The sequence below is a fragment of the Lepus europaeus genome, chromosome 11 (genome assembly GCF_033115175.1).
Source record: "Lepus europaeus isolate LE1 chromosome 11, mLepTim1.pri, whole genome shotgun sequence".
NCBI lineage: Eukaryota > Metazoa > Chordata > Mammalia > Lagomorpha > Leporidae > Lepus > Lepus europaeus.
This window is the reverse complement of record NC_084837.1, coordinates 85,587,186-85,600,522: the sequence shown is the minus strand read 5'-3', so window position 1 is coordinate 85,600,522 and position 13,337 is coordinate 85,587,186. Positions and strand designations below refer to the sequence as shown.

Sequence of the window (13,337 nt, the reverse complement as noted above, 5' to 3'; positions counted from 1 at the left end):
GAGTCCCAGGTGCTGGTTTAACCCAGTGTACCACACCCTTCACCCACTGTGTACCAATTTGAGTTGATTTTTAAAAACAGATTGATTTATTACACACACACACATACACACACACGTGTCTTCCATCTGCTGGGTCACTTCCCAAATGGCTGCAATAGCCAGGGATGAGCCAGATTGAAGCCAGGAGCTTCATCTGGGTCTCTCAGTGGGTGGCAGGGGCCCAAACACTTGGGCCATTTCTGCTGCTTTTCCCAGGCCATTAGTAGAGAGATGTATTCAAAGTGGAACAGCTGGGACACGAACTGGCACCTGTGGGATGTCAACATCACAGGCGGCGCCTTTATCTGCTATGCCACAGTGCCAACCCCTTGAATTGATTTTTGTATATGATGTGCAATTAGAGCAAGCTTTTTTTTTTTCAAAGATGTATTTATTTTATTTGAAAGAATTACAGAGAGAGGAGGAGACACACACCCACAGAGACACAGAGAGATCTTCCATCTGCTGGTTTAGTGGTTAAGAGGTTAAATGTCAGACTTCTCTGATTTGAATCCCTACTCTATTAATTACTACTAGTGTGTTTTCACCTTCCTGTGCCTCCATTTCCTTAGAGTTCTGACGATTAAGTAATAATTCCTGTTACAAAAAAAGTACCCAATGAATGTTAGCTGCTATTATCAGTTTGTTCACCTGGAAAATGCTAGAGAGCTTTAGAATCTGGTAATTCACTTATAGGAATTGTTTTAAGAACTCACTTATAGGAATATTTTGGCTCAAATCTTTCAGCCTTTCTCTTTTATTTCTGTTTTAGAAGGATAGGAGTAGTGCTAACTGGGCCCCCCCTTCCACCTCTCAGTCTGTTGGTAGTTTTTTCTAACCCTACTTTTTACTGGTAAATATGGTTATTTGTATGTTAATATATAGTATATAAATAATTTTATATATACATACAATTGAATTTGAATTTATGCATTGGACAAGGAGGGAGAAAACAGCAATTGGCTTTTGTTGGTGTCAGTTATTACTGAAGTTAAAAAAACACAACAACAGCAGTTTTTTTTTCTTTGCCAGAATTTAGCTGGTTCATCAGGATTATGTATTGGTGGTTCTAGAATACAAGTGAAACCCATTAGTTTGATTCAATTTTGTCCATAGTTCTTTACTTGCTGGATAAGCACATCGCTTCCTGGTTTATTTGCCTAGTTCTCGTTATTGATGTCGCAAAACAATTTGCCAGCAAACTCAGCAAGTACCTCCTTTCTAAATAGTGTAATAACAAAAAAAAGCTTATTCCTTTTTATCAGGTGTTTATTTTTGTGCAGCCAAACACTGATAATTTTGTCATAAGACAGAATTACACCAAATTTAGTTATAGATCTAATTAGCTTTTATTCTCAGTTCATAAATTGGGCAATGCTCCTTTTTTTAATATGACTTATTTATTTGAAAGACAGAGTTGCAGAGAGAGGTACAGACAGAGAGAGAGGTCTTCCATCTGCTGGTTTACTCCCCAATTGGCCGAAACGGCTGGGGCTGCGCCGATCTGAAGCCAGGAGCCTCTTCCAGGTCTCCCACGTGGGTGCAGGGACCCAAGGACCTGGGCCATCTTCCACTGCTATCCCAGGCCATAGCAGAGAGCTGGACTGGAAGAGGAACAGCCAGGACTAGAACCACGCCCATACGGGATGCCGGTGCCTCAGGCCAGGGTGTTAACCCGCTGTGCCACAGCACCTGCCCCATGCAATGCTCCATTCTATAAAATGGAAGGAGTATTCTGATGAGCTGAGCAAAGGAGTTTGACTTTATAGGCAGAAAATGGTTGAAGAAAGCAGAAACAGAATAAAATGTGGTTTGATGACTTTAAAGCTATTTTCTTGTAAAGGTTAAAGCAGAGGGGACTTATTTATTTCAGATAAAACTGACCTGTTTGAGGATTTGGCTGTTGTGTCTTTCTTGGGAGATCAAGTGAACAACTTAGTTTTGGGTTGGTGATCTAAAACTTTGGCATGAGTAACTGCATTTCAACTTGGTTTATGACCTCCTATAAATTAGTGTTTAATTTGTATGGTTTTAGAGTGCCAAAGTCAGTCAGCCGGCCTAATGAAATGCGTTAGAAGGGGAGAGTTTGTGGCAGGAGTGGGAAAAGCTGGGTAACAAAATGCTATTAAGTTTTACCTGTACAACTTTGCACGTGGTCTCTCCCTCCTGGGATTCCAGAAGTGCCCTTAATAAGTGTGCTTTATTACATCTTTTATAAATCTCTCATCACCATGTCTGTGGGGGAGCATGAGGTTTTAGTTGATTAACTCAGTTTTAAACATGTTAAATTTGAGATCCTTTAGAATATTTGAGTGGATATACTATGTTAGCAGTGCATATTCAGGTCTGGAGCTTAGGAGAGAATAATTTGGACTGGAGTCCTTAACATATGAGGTAAGTAAAATTCTTGGGAGTGGCTTGGATCCAAAAATTTGTGTGCATTGAGAGGAGGAGATCGAATGATACTAAAGACAGAATCCATGGGGGGCATCCACTGTAGTACCACCAAACTTGGACTTGCTTCCATTGTGTCAGTTCAGATCATATGTCTCTCAATTAAAAATTTTTTTGTTTTATTTTATTACTATTTATTTGAAAGAGTTACACAGAGAGAGAAGGAGAGGCAGAGAGAGAGGGAGGTCTTCCATCTGCTAATTCACTCCCCAATTGGACATAATGGCCAGAGCTGTACCCATCTGAAGCCAGGAGCCAGGAGCTTCTTCTGGGTCTCCCATGCGGGTGCAGGGGCCCAAAGACTTGGGCCATCTTCCACTGTTTTCCCAGGCCACAGCAGAGAGCTGGATCAGAAGTAGAGCAGCCAGGACTTGAATTGGCACCTATATGGGATGCCGGCGCTTCAGGCCTGGGCGTTAACCCTCTGTGCCACAGCACCGGCCCCTCTCAGTTAAATTTGATAGAATAATAAATTGCATAGAGCTAGATTGCTCAACTTAATTCAGCAAATATTTATTGGAGTCCTTTGTTGGTGGCAGGGACTGAAGTACTTTTGTTGCCTTCCAAAGTATGTTAACAGAAAACTGGAAGCAGAGCAGGTAGAACTCAACCTGGCACTCTGATATGGTATACTGGCATTACAAACCGTGTCTTAACCTGCTGAGCCACAGTACCGGCCCCTAAACTTATCTTTTACTTCCACTTTTCCATGGACTTTAAACAGTCACTTGTTTATTTATATTTGAGAGATAGGGAGAGCTGGTTTCCTCCCAAATACCTGTAACAGCCGGGGCTGGACTAGGCTGAAGCCAGGAGCTGGGAACCCAATTCAGGTCTCCTGTGTGGGTGGCAGGGACCCATTTATTTGAACCATCACATTTCAGGGTGTGTTAGCAGGAAGCTGGAGTCAGGAGCAGATTTGGGACTTTGACCCAGCTACTCTAGTATGGGATTGACATCTCAGCTGCTAGACCAAATGCCTACCCCTCGATGAACTTTTAAATACAGTTTTCATTTTTATTTGAGAGATGGGGTGGAAGAGAAAGTGAACATACTAGCTATTCTCACTTCCATCCATTGGTTCCCCTCCCCACAAATGGCTTCACCAGCTGGGACTGAGCCAGGCTGAGGCCGGGAGCCAGGAATCAGGAACCCTATCTGGATTTCCCATGTGGGTATCAAGGACCACGTGTAGAGCCATATGCTGTCCCAGATAACTATAAAGATTTTCTTCTCAAAATGATTTAGTCATTATATTCTTAGAATTGTATCTGTGAACTACATGAAATCTGTTCTCTTTATGTTAATAAAAATAAATAAAAAGTGATTTAAGATCACATAGCACACACACACACACACAAAACCCACAAAAAAGCCACCAGCAATACTGGCACCTAGAGCCAAGTAAAAGATAAAAGAGTGCACACATTTTTTCTTTTAAAGATTTATTTATTTATTTGAAAGAGTTACACAAAGAAGGAGAGAGGTTTTTCATCTGCTAGTTCACTCCCCAACTGGCCACAATGGCTGGAGCTGAGCTGATCTGAAACCCGGAGCCACGAGCCTCTTCCTGGTTTCCCACATGGGTGCAGGCGCCCAAGGACTTGGGCCGTTTTCTACTGCTTTCCCAGGCCATAGCAGATCAGAAGTGGAGCAGCCATGTCGAACCAGTGCCCACGTGGGATGTCGGCACTGCAGACTGTGGCTTTACCCGCTATGCCACAGCACTGGCCTAAGAGTGCACACTTTTTACCACTGCAAGGTTACTTCAGAAATTCACAGATGGTGGGTTGTGGCATTTGGCTCAGTGGTTAAGATGCTGTTTGGGATGACCAAATCCCATATCAAGACTGCCTGGATTTGAGTCCTGTCTCTACTTCTGATCCAACTTCCAGCTAATGCATACCCTGGGGAGCAGCTCACATTGAGAGCAGAGCTGGGACTCTATACGGAATGCAGGTGTCCTAACTGGTGACTTAACCATTGTACCAAATGTCTGTGTGTGAAGATTTGAAATCTGAAGTGCTCCAAAATATGGGATATGTTGAGCACCGACATGGTACTACAAGTGGAAAATTCCAAACTTGACCTCATGTGATGGGTCATAGTCAACATGAAGGCACACTAAAAATGTTGTATAAAATTACCTTTGGGGGCGGACACACTGTGTCCCAAGCTTTTAATCCACTATCAAAGGGGAGTGGTTAATTAGCCTGATTGGCCAGTGGATGCACAGGTGTGGCAAGGTTGGGACATGGGGTCACACAGGGGCGTGGTGAAGGTATGGTCTTCCAGCTCACAAACATAATCAATTTTAACCTGTATGCCTGCCTACATCACCTCTATATATAATTTTTAAAAGACTTATAGATTTGAATGGCAGAGTGACAGAGGGAGAGACAAAGAGAAATCTTCCATCTGCTGATTCTGTGCCCAAATGGCCACAACAGCCAAGTCTGGGTCAGGCTGAAGATACAAGTCAGGAACTCCATCCCATTTGGGTGGAAGTGGCCCAAGTGGTTAGCCTATCTTTTGTGCCTTCCTAGGCACATTAGCAGGAAGCTGGATTGGAAGCAGAGGAGCTGACTTGAACCGGCAGTACCATTTGGGGATGCTGGGATGCTGGTGTTACAAATAGCAGGTTAACCAGAGTCAGCCCTGGGGCTACCTCTATTTTGACTTAAGTCTTTTTATGGACACACGTTTTATTTTGGGTAGATTCCTTAGGAGAGAAATTACTGGGTCATAGGATATGTAGTACATATTTAGTTTTATGAAAAGCTTCCAGGGAACTTTCCAAATTGGGTAATGACTTATGGATAAGTAGTAGTGTCACTGGAGAGACATTGGGGTTCTTGTCTTTGCTCAATAAAGAATTTAGGCATGAGACAGAGAGCAGAGTAGCAAGGTTTTATTGGGAACAGGGCATCTGTCAAAATGGAGGGGACACGCATTGGAAACCAGGAGAAGTACCTGGCTCCTGGCTTTGGATCAGCGAGATGTGCCGGCCGCAGCAGCCATTGGAGGGTGAACCAGTGGCAAAAAGGAAGACCTTTCTCTCTGTCTCTCTCTCACTATCCACTCTGCCTGTCCAAAAAAAAAAAAAAAAAATGAAGGGGACAGATAGAGTGCCCAGTCACTCAGACTGGGGGAAAGCAAGGTTACATGGTTGAATGCAGAGAATACACCTGGCTGGCCAGGTGAGTGGCCCAATGGAGATCTGAATGCTTTGTTTAGGCTCCTGGTGTTTTTTTTTTTTTTTTTTGACAGGCAGAATTAGAAAGTGAGAGAGACAGACAGAGAGAAAGGTCTTCCTTCCCTTGGTTCACGCCCCCAAATGGCTGCTATGACTGGTGCGCTGCGCTGATTGGAAGCCAGGAGCCAGGTGCTTCCTACTGGTCTCCCATGCGGGTGCAGGGCCCAAGGACCTGGGTCATCCTCCACTGCCTTCCCTGGCCACAACAGAGAGCTGGACTGGAAGAGGAGAAACCGGGACAGAACCTGGCGCCCCAACCAGGACTAGAACCTGGGATACCGGCGCCACAGGCAGAGGATTAGCCTAGTGAGGCTCCTGGTTTTTAAGAGAGTTTTTCTGCCTTCTCTCTTTGCTTTCCCCCTTCTCCTCCAGGACAAAGGGTTTGCTGAGTGTAAATTAGAAAATTCCTTCCCTGATTTGGGGAGCCCTGGTGCCAGGCAAAGGAGCTTTACAATGGTTTTATTGCTCAGTGTTATCAGACCAGGTAACCCATTTGGTCCTGGGGAGAGAATTCTCCTGGAGTTTTCCTTGGGGGAAGGGCTAGGACTACCTGTAAGATTATCAGAGTCTGGTAAAGACTTGGAAATGTAGATGCCTGGCTGCTTCCAAAGTGGGCTCTGTAGATGCAGGTTTCCTCAGGCCCCTCTCATACACACATAGGCTAATTTCTAACTTCCTATCTAACAATAAGTATCTGTTTTTTTAATTTGCATTTTTCTAATGAGTAATGATGTTGAACACTTTATTTGGCTATTGATCTTTCTTCTGTTAAGTTTTTTTTCACATCTTTTGCCCACTAAAAATATGGTTGTCTTTCTGTTGCTGAATTATGGGAGATTTTTCATATATTCTGGATTCTAGTCCTTTGTGGGATATTTGATGGCATTTCAGAATGTTTGTGGAGTTTCAGATGGTGATCATTGCTATACAGAAAACCAAGAGAAGGGAGAATGTGAATGTCTGGTTGAGTTAGGGTTGTACTTTTTTTTTTTTTTGACAGGCAGAGTGGACAGTGAGAGAGAGAGATAGAGAGAAAGGTCTTCCTTTGCCGTTGGGTTGTACTTTTTAATTGAGCGTCTGAAAAGATCTCATTTGAGATAGTGACATTTGAACACAGATCCAAGCAGATGAGAGAGTAAGTCATATAGTTATCCTAGGAAAGAGATTTCTAGTTCAAGAGACTAGTAAATATTCTATAAAACGTATTTGGGCCAGGCCAAAGCTAGGAGGCAGGAACTCTGTCTAGGTTTCCCATGGGGATAGCAGGGACCCAACTACTGGAGCCATCACCAACTGCCTTCCAGGTGTGCATTAGCAGGAAGCTGGACTGGAGAATAGATCTGGGACTCAACCTAGGCACTTTGATATAGGATGTCTGCATCCCAAGCGGCGACTTAATTACTGTGCCAAATGCCTGCCCTCTTGATGAATTGTAAAGGGTTGCATCTTTTATTATAAGTGAGAGAAAGCCTTTGGGGCTGGTGCTGTGGCATAGTAGGCTAAGCTTCTGTCTGTGGTGCTGACATCCCATGTGGGCGCTGGATCTTGTCCCAGATGCTTTTCTTCCAAGCCAGCTCTTTGCTTATGACCTGAGAAGGCAGTAGAGGATGGCCCAAGTGCTTGGGCCTCTGTTCCTGTGTAGGAGACCCAGAGGAAGCTCCTGACTTTAGATCTGTTCAGTTCCAGCTGCTGCAGCCACTTGGGGAATGAATCAATGGATGGAAGACCTTTCTCTGTCTCCCCTTCTCTCTCTATAACTTTACCTCTCAAATAAATAGAATCTTTAAAAATAAAAGCCTTTGAAAGTTTTTAAGTAGAAGAAATTATGACATTCATTTCAGTTATTTTATTTTTCAGTTCTAGAATATCTTTTTTTTATATTTTGTAATTTTCTTGTTAAATTTTTCATCTGCGTTCTCCATCATGTCTTTTTTGGGAACATGCTAGTTCTGATGATTTTAAAGTTTTTGTCTCATTATCTGGATAACCTTTGGATCTGCCTATTTGTTTTCTTGATTTTTAGTGTGATATTAACCTCCATGTGTGCCTGGTAGCTGTTGAGTCAGTGGTCAGTTAAATGCTTTTTCTGCCACTGGGCATTAGAGGGAGAGTTAAATCAACATTGGTTTGTGATTTTGTTAAGACTCAGACTACCCCTGGTTTGTTTGGCATGTAGGTTCTAACTCTTCAGAACTTCCAGTTGGGAACCTGGTATGTTCACTGGGGGCTATTTCCTGGTAGATCCTGAACTTTAATCCACATTTCTTTAACATGGAAGAAAACTCCACTGTGCTCTTAAGAGACTTTCTGCTTAGTTCCTTAACCATCTGTCTTATGTAGTAGCTTCAGGATTCAGCAAGTACATTAGGGGGTATAATTTTCAAATTCAAATTGTGGGGCTTCAGTTATATCTTGTTAGCTCCTCAGTACAGACAGAAACTGTGCTGGTTTCCCTGTCTTCAGTGACCTTCTTTGTAGGTAAACTCTGATTCTCAGTTTCTTGCTGTATGCTCAGACCTGGCAAATATCCTCAGAGAAAAAACATCTTCAGAATTTCAGCTTACTTCTCTGTAGTTTCTTCTGCTCTGTAGTTTCTTTCTGCTGGCACTGTAGGCAGTGGCTTTACCCGCTATGCCACAGTGCCGGCCCCCAGACCAAATGATTTTGCAGGCTTCGTAGGGCCCATGGGCTAGATATTCTCCAACCCTAATCTAGAAGGATAGAGTTGCTGTTTCCTGAGATGTAGCAATCTGCTGGAAGTGAATGGGTTTGGGGTTTGGGTGATGATGGGGTTTGGAGTTCTGTTTTGGATATGTTAAATTTGAGATACCTGTTACTTATGTGGAAAGGTAAAGTGGGTAATTATAATGTGAGTTTGCAGTTCTAGGAAGAGGTCTGGATTGGAGATAGAATTTGAGAATCATCAAGCATGTAGATAGAACCCACTGTTACGCTGACAATGGGATTAAAAAGTACATCTGAAGAAATCACTATTTTTTAAAGATTTTTATTTATTTATTTAAGAGGTAGAATAACAGACAATGAGAAGGAGAGACAGAAAGGTCTTCCTTTCGTTTACTCCCAAAATGGCCGCAATGACTGGAGCTGCGCCAATCTAAAGCCAGGAGCCAGGTGCTTCTTCCCAGTCTCCCATGCGGGTGCAGGGGCCCAAGCACTTGGGCCATCTTATACTGCTTTCCCAAACCACAGCAGAGAGCTGAATTGGAAGAGGAGCAGCTGGGACTAGAACTGGCACCCATATGGGATGCCGGCACCATAGGCTGATGATTAACCTGCGCCATGGCACAGGACCCTACATCACTATTATTTTTAAAAAAAGTTTATTTATTTATTTGAAAGTCAGAGTTACACAGAGAGAGGAGAGGCAGAGAGAGAGAGAGAGAGAGAGAGGTCTTCCATCCACTGGTTCACTCCCCAGTTGGCCGCAATGGCTGGAGCTGTGCCAATCCAAAGCCAGGAGCTTCCTCCAAGTCTCCCACATGGGTGCAGGGGCCCAAAGACTTGGGCCATCTTCTGCTGCTTTCCCAAGCCATAGCAGAGAGGTGGTCTGGAAGTGGAGCAGCTGAGACTTCAACCTGATACCATATGGGATGCCGGCACTGCAGGCGGTGGCTTTACCTACTATGCCACAGTGCTGGCCCCCTAAATTACTATTTTTTAAATGAAGTTTTTATTTAGAATTTTGGATTACAGAAATGTTGCTACCAAGATGTTACAGTGAGTTTCTGTATGTCTTCAGTTATTTTTCTTGATGTTAAGATCTTGTATAATCAGCCAGTGCTGTGGCTCACTGGGCTAATCCTCCACCTGCAGCACCGGTACCCCGGGTTCTAGTCCTGGTCGGGGTGCCAGATTCTGTCCCGGTTTCTCCTCTTCCAGTCCAGCTCTCTGCTGTGGCCCAGGAAGGCAGTGGAGGGTGGCCCAGGTGCTTGGGCCCTGCACCCACATGGGAGACCAGGAAGAAGTGCCTGGCTCCTGGCTTTGGATCGGCGCAGCACACTGGCTGTAGCAGCCATTTGGGGTGTGTGTCTGTGTGTGTGTGAACCAATGGAAGGAAGACCTTTCTCTCTGTCTCTCTCTCACTGTCTAACTCTGCCTGTCAAAAATAAATAAATAAATAAATAAATAAAAAGATCTTGTATAATCATAGTATATTTACTAAAGCTAGGAAACTACCACTGGTGCAATACCATGAGCTAAACTCCAGACTTCATTTGCATTTTACCAATTTGAAATCACTAATTGTAATGTAGGCTGGATGGAAGTTTAGAAACACTTTATGGATCTTCCGTATAAGTGTTTGACTGTTTTCTCCTTTACAGAACTCATGGCTGAAGACTAAACCAACATGGCAACTATGGTTCCACCAGTGAAACTGAAATGGCTTGAACACTTGAACAGCTCCTGGATTACAGAAGACAGTGAATCCATTGCTACAAGAGAGGGAGTTGCTGTCTTGTACTCTAAACTGGTCAGCAATAAGGAAGTAGTACCTTTACCTCAACAAGTTTTATGTCTCAAAGGACCACAGTTGCCTGACTTTGAACGTGAATCTCTTTCAAGTGATGAGCAGGACCACTATTTGGATGCTCTTCTTAGTAGTCAGTTAGCACTAGCAAAGATGGTGTGTTCAGATTCTCCATTTGCTGGGGCACTTCGAAAACGACTGCTTGTACTTCAGCGTGTCTTCTATGCACTTTCTAACAAATACCACGACAAAGGCAAAGTGAAACAGCAGCAGCACTCTCCCGAAAGCAGCTCTGGTTCAGCAGATGTCCATTCTGTTAGTGAACGACCCCGGTCAAGCACTGATGCACTTATAGAAATGGGTGTTCGAACTGGTCTAAGTTTATTATTTGCACTTCTCAGACAAAGTTGGATGATGCCTGTGTCGGGACCTGGCCTCAGTCTTTGCAACGACGTTATCCATACTGCAATTGAAGTTGTGAGCTCTTTGCCTCCATTGTCTTTAGCAAATGAGAGCAAAATTCCTCCTATGGGCTTGGACTGCTTATCACAAGTAACAACATTTCTTAAAGGAGTAACTATTCCCAATTCTGGGGCAGACACTTTGGGTCGCAGATTAGCTTCTGAGTTGCTGCTTGGTTTAGCAGCTCAGCGAGGCTCCCTGCGGTATCTTCTTGAATGGATAGAAATGGCTTTGGGGGCTTCTGCAGTTGTAAATACCATGGAGAAGAGTAAACTGCTATCAAGCCAGGAAGGAATGATCAGCTTTGATTGCTTTATGACCATATTAATGCAGATGAGGCGCTCTTTGGTATGTATTATAAATCTCAACTTTAAAATTCATAACTGACAATTTTTTAAAAGTCAGACCAGCTTTTAGTGAATTGGTGGCAAAAGTGAATGATTTGAGTTTTTCTGATGACTGTTAAGTTAGTTAAATATTTTAGGAACATTAAGTGAAGAATCTTTTGTACATGTTGATACATTGTGACAGGCCTGTTGGGACAGTGTTAAGACCTCACTGGATCAGGTTAGGTAGGGAGATAGATTAACCCATGTGAATGAAAGGGGCCTAAGGAAAACAGTACCTGTGGAAAGGAATGTAGCAGTCTTGGAAACAGCCCAATATTTTACACCACAAAGCCCTGCCCATACCCCTAACTATATAGGTGATCCCAGAGTTCTCCTCAAGATAAACACCCCAGGAGAATCCAATCAGCTAACATTGGGTAACAAAACCTTGGGAGAAATTTCACCTCTTTCATACCCAGGAAACTGCTTGTCTAGAAGAAGAGGGTGGGGAAAGGAGAACCGGTGGAAAGAACTGGACCCCATACCCTATAGCACCGTTCTGAATGCAAACTGGGCTCTCAGTTCTTTGCTGAGATGCCTGCCTGGCCTCTCACATGTATTCTCTTCATCAAACCGTGCTACTTTGCTTACCACTACCCTCTGTCTCACGTCTGAAATTCTTTTCTTACAGGAAGACAAGAACCTCTATTCCAGCCACCTCTGCCCACAGTTTTAGTTTGGTGGCTTCTTATTGTTACTTCTTAGTTGGGAATGGAGAACCCTAGAAATCTAGACTTCTTCCTCAGTATTTGAGAGGGCTCATTGTCTTGTAGCATATTTGAGATAGGCTTGTATACATTTTTAAAAAAAATTTTTAAAGATTTTTTTTTTTTTTAAACAGGCAGAGTTAGACAATGAGAGAGAGACAGAGACAGAGAGAAAGGTCTTCCTTCTATTGGTTCACCCCCCAAATGGCCGCTACGGCCGGAGCTACACCGATCCAAAGCCAGGAGCCAGGTGCTTCCTCCTGGCTGGTCTCCCATGCAGGTGCAGGGGCCCAAGCACTTGTGCCATCCTCTGCCGCTTTCCCAGGCCACAGCAGAGAGCTGGATTGGAAGAGGAGCAGCCGGGACCAGAACTGGCGCCCACATAGGACGCCAGTGCTTCAGGCCAGGGCATCAACCTGCTGTGCCACAGCGCCAGCCCTGTATACATATTTGTTAAGTGATAGTTTAAATCGGATCTACAAACTTAAGGAATATTTATAGTAAATATATTTATCTTTTATAATTTTATCTTTTATATTTATAAATATATACCTTATATATTATATATTTTATATTTATAAATATAAATAAATATATTTATTTTTAATTTAATTAACCTGTATTACTATAATATCTCATTCTACCCTCCAACACTCCTCCCCTTTTTGGCTTCTTTTATTTACTTCTCTCCAATACCTAGAGTAAGGGAGGAAGAAAACCTTTGTTGAATTCCTGTTACCTACCAGCTGCTTTATGTATACGCTTGCATTCAATTATCATGTTAATCTGTGAGGCAGATATTCTTTATCCTTATCTTAAATATGAAGCAAGTGTGTCAGCCTAAATTTATGCATCTATTGAACAAAGGGCTGGGCATATAATGTGTACTGCTGTTGTAAATACTTTATAGGTCAGGCATTGTGCTAAGTAATTCTTACAGTCTGCTTCTGTCTGCAAAGCCCATGGTTTTTCTTTCTCGTAAATGCAGTTTTACCCTGTTTATGTTAAATAAATGTTATGATTTATTACTTTAAGTAGATATAAAAATGAAAAATGTATTTTATTGCTGTCTTTCCCATTTTCTTTCCACTTGGCCTCTCGAGATTCCTGGACAAAATAACAAATAAACCTAGTCAGAAGTCATCTACCTCCTTCTGCCCCAAGGCAGTGCTCTATAACACAGCTCCTTTTTGGGCCAGGTTGTGCCAGAGTACCAGATTGTTTTTCTCAGAAATCTGGACCTACTCTGGGGAAGAATCTTACATGTTTGATTTAGTTTGGCTCCCTCAAAGTCATTTCAGATCCATGTTAGATTGAATTTTGATGAAATCTCAGATTGGTTTTAGGGAAGGCAGGATTATTTCATTGAATTTTATGTTTGTTATTTCTCCTTACTTGGTAGATCATGTAATGCTCCTGGCGTTCAGAACTTGGGTTTCCTACACTTCACTTTGTTTGAGAACTCAGGAAATATGTAGCACTGTCCTGGTACACTAGATCCCAGCTTGGCCTGTATCTTGTCTCAGGTTTGCGACAAAATT

At 42.9% G+C, this 13,337-nt stretch overlaps 1 protein-coding gene across 7 annotated transcripts in view; it reads left to right on the top strand.

Moving 5' to 3' along the window:
• The window catches only part of HERC1 (HECT and RLD domain containing E3 ubiquitin protein ligase family member 1), a 228,114-nt gene that overhangs the window by 41,264 nt on the left and 173,513 nt on the right, over positions 1–13,337 (top strand). For all 7 annotated transcript variants that reach the window (XM_062206099.1, XM_062206102.1, XM_062206101.1 and 4 more), the window contains exon 2: positions 10,093–11,048. In XM_062206099.1, coding sequence (XP_062062083.1) covers positions 10,119–11,048 — 930 coding nt within the window. In that variant the 5' untranslated portion in view covers positions 10,093–10,118. The remainder of the gene's footprint in view (positions 1–10,092; positions 11,049–13,337) is intronic.